Source organism: Aplysia californica, unplaced genomic scaffold, assembly GCF_000002075.1.
Source record: "Aplysia californica isolate F4 #8 unplaced genomic scaffold, AplCal3.0 scaffold00551, whole genome shotgun sequence".
Taxonomy (NCBI): domain Eukaryota; kingdom Metazoa; phylum Mollusca; class Gastropoda; order Aplysiida; family Aplysiidae; genus Aplysia; species Aplysia californica.
Window position 1 is genome coordinate 531,771 of NW_004797821.1, and position 3,611 is coordinate 535,381.

The 3,611-nt window shown below is 39.7% G+C and overlaps 1 protein-coding gene across 1 annotated transcript in view; it reads right to left on the bottom strand.

Annotated features, from left to right (window-relative positions):
- The window catches only part of LOC101850905 (cilia- and flagella-associated protein 61), a gene marked incomplete at its 3' end in the record, with an annotated part of 24,371 nt that overhangs the window by 16,987 nt on the left and 3,773 nt on the right, over positions 1-3,611 (bottom strand). The window contains 2 exon segments of the mRNA XM_013087154.1: positions 1,648-1,798; positions 2,907-3,051. Of these exon segments, the coding sequence (XP_012942608.1) occupies positions 1,648-1,798; positions 2,907-3,051 (296 nt within the window).

Sequence of the window (3,611 nt, forward strand, 5' to 3'; positions counted from 1 at the left end):
GGAAATGAGGAAATGAAGATGGAATTAATCAACAAATGTACTGTGCTAGGACAATTCAGGACACCAAAAACACAAGTGTGGCATGACTCTTTTCATAACTCAACAATTGAAGCAGTGAAAAATTCAAAAGCCTGCTTTTAAAACAGTCTTCTACTTCAGAGGAATGGATTGATCCTTTCTCAGAAACTTTTATTTTTGGAAATGTGAATCGTAAGATGAAAAAAAAGAAAAAAAATACAAAAAGAAAAACTGCCCAATGCGTTCCCCATCAGTCCAGATCTCCATCTGATGTACCTGAGCTCATGCCTGAGTGTGACTACTTTTACCTGAGTGTGACTACCTTTACCTGAGTGTGATTACTTTTACCTGAGTGTGACTAGCTTTACCTCAGTGTGACTACCTTTACCTGAGTGTGATTACTTTTACCTGAGTGTGACTAGCTTTACCTCAGTGTGACTACCTTTACCTGAGTGTGACTACCTGAGGGTGACTAGCTTTACCTGAGTGTGACTACCTTTATCTGAGTGTGACTACCTTTACCTGAGTGTGACTACCTGAGGGTGACTAGCTTTACCTGAGTGTGACTACCTTTATCTGAGTGTGACTACCTTTACCTGAGTGTGACTACTTTTACCTGAGTGTGACTACCTTTACCTTCCTGTGCACCAAACATCCCCACCTCAGTGCACAGCGATGTATTTCTACCTAAAATAAAGATTACACAAGGAAACGTGTGGCATCGTGGTGAAATCAGGCACTCGTCAAAATACGGAAATTGAAGAAACCGACATTGTTCTGCCTGTGGGGTAACTTTCAACAATTTTCTTTCCTTTTTTTTTTTTGGCTCAACACTTTTTGATTTCATTTAAAGACACATTTCTATGCAGTTTTTTACTGAAATTTTTTTTTTTTAATTAAAAAAAAAGTAAATTTGCAGTTTTCAAAGACACTCAAGCTGTGGGGTCACCAAAGTTTGACGCTCATTTTCTCGCCAATTTTATCTCTGACATCTGGTCACTCCCATATCCTTCAATAGCAGATATCTTTACTTTTATTCAAGACAGATGGACACTGTTTTCATTAAAAGAAAAACAAACGAACAAGCTTTAATATGTGAGGCAGCGTGGTGGAATCAGGCTCTCGTCAATTTTTGGTCATATTGAGTTTTTGGTATCATCTTAAAGCTTGTTCATTTGTCTTGCTTTCAATGAAAAAATTACCCATCCATCTTCAATAGAAGGGGAGATATTTTGAATTAAAGGAGGTGGGGGTCACCTGGTTTAAGAAGTAAAATTAGTGTGAAAATGGCCGCCAACGCTTGGTAAATTCCAAAGCTGGAGTGTCCATGGAAACTGTAAACTTATATTTTTTGTGCTTTTTATCAACATTTTTCGGTGAAATCCTCCTAGGAATGTGTTTGTAAATGGACATAAAAGGTGTTGAGCCAAAAAACAAAAATTTGATAAAAATTGCTAAGCAGGGAAAAAACTGCTGTTTTTTTCGATTTTATTATTTTGACGAGAGCCTGATTCCACCACGCCGCCTCACATATGATACCAATAACTACATATCAAGGCTAACAAAGTGACTGGTGCCTGATTCCAGCGGGTCATGACACAGACAGAGAAAAGTGCAGAATTAACGGACCTGGAAACTGTCCCACAGGAACAGACAGGAACAGGAAATGCAAGTCCGGGACAGCATTGAAGGCCGTACGGATGATCTCCTGGGCACATCCCATGGCGTATTCCTTCTTGGCGACGAAGTAGTGAAGGAACAGCGCATTCAGAGAGTTCACCTGCAAGAAATTATACAATATATTGATGGTGTTGGGAACAAATGGGCCATCTCCTGGGAAGCTTATTTAAAAGGAGAAGCGTTAAACTATTTAATTAAACTGTCAAAGACCACTTCACGCTCTGATTAAATCTTACTGTTTCACGCATCTATGTTAGTTGAATTTTAACATCATAATGGGATGATGCATTTGACCCAACTTTACAACAGAATCATAAAGCAGCAAAAAATGGTGGAGTTGGCCTATATCGACCCAGCTCCAATGATACGAGTGCCGTCACAGAATGAAATGGTAGGATGTCTATTTTAGATAACAGCAACTCAAACAGTTCATAACACTGAGTATGCATAATTAATTTCATGTTCTAAAACACATCAGAAAGTGAGAATACTAACACATACATAAGAAACATTTGTAAATCATTTTATATGCAGAAATTATGTTTAACATTCTCTATTTGAGCATAGATAGTCAGTTCAATGGTAGAGTTATTGTTATTGTTATTGTTTCAGGAAGCAACATCCCTGCACTCCGGACATGTCCATTGATGCTCCGTTGCTCTCTCCAAAATGTTGCCGAGGGTCCTTCTACTGATTGTGCCAGTGCATATCTGGTTGAACGTTCTTCTGTTCTTTCCTGCAAGGATGCCAGATTTTCCGCTTCCTTTTTTTCAAGGGTAGAGTAGAGTAAGCTACTAGCATCTTGTTTCACACAGCAGTGCTCTACAGAGGGCAGGAAATCTGAGTTAATCTTCACCTTCAAGTTGAACGAGTCACGAGGGTGGAGAGCTAGGCAAACTCCTCAAACAACCTATGCTCAATAATCTTGTGTTGGGGATTTGAACAGGGGAGCCCATTGTAAAGTTAGGCACGGTATCAACTGAGCTATTCCTGTGCACAACATGCTTCACAAGGGTTCTATAATCAGTTAAGGACTTGTTAAGTGTTCTGCATTATTTTTATTGACAAATTACTTGAAAAAAACTTTAAAATTCCAGATCCCAAGGAAGACTATAGAAGCAAATAACAAACTTGGTCTTTACTTTCATTTTCTACATGGAAAAAAACCCAACAAAAACTATCATGCCTAGGAGTTTCGGCAAACAGACCTGTCCTCCTGCATACTTGGTATTGAACCAGTCCTCCCACTTCGCCGAGTCAATGTCAGGGAGGTTTGGGAAATCCAAGAAAGCTGCGTGGCCCATTATCTCCTCGTTCTTGTTGTTCAAGGTAATGGCCAGCACAGCCTTCTCACTGGGGACACACCACAAGACAACGGTTACTTTGGGGAACCTCCCACCCACTCACAAACAAAACACACTAACACACAGACTGATATGTACACAAAACACACTAACACACAGACTGATATGTACACAAAACACACTAACACACAGACTGATATGTACACAAAACACACTAACACACAGACCGATATGTACACAAAACACACTAACACACAGACTGATATGTTCACAAAACACACTAACACAGAGACTGATATGTTCACAAAACACACTAACACACAGACTGATATGTCTGAATGTTGGTGAACTAAAAAGTCTACTACTTCTTATGTAGCCACACTGCGTTGCGCCTTTGTATTGTTCAGACACCTGACCAACACACAGGAAGCTCATTTTGTAACAGGCAACAGGTCTGCAATATGTGGCAAGACTCCGAACACTAAAGATGTCGTCTTTTCCTTCTTTATATGTTACACACACATACACACACACACACATACACACGCACACACACACCCACAAAGACACACATACGCTCACAAAAGGTGAGAGAGAGAAACAAGAAAG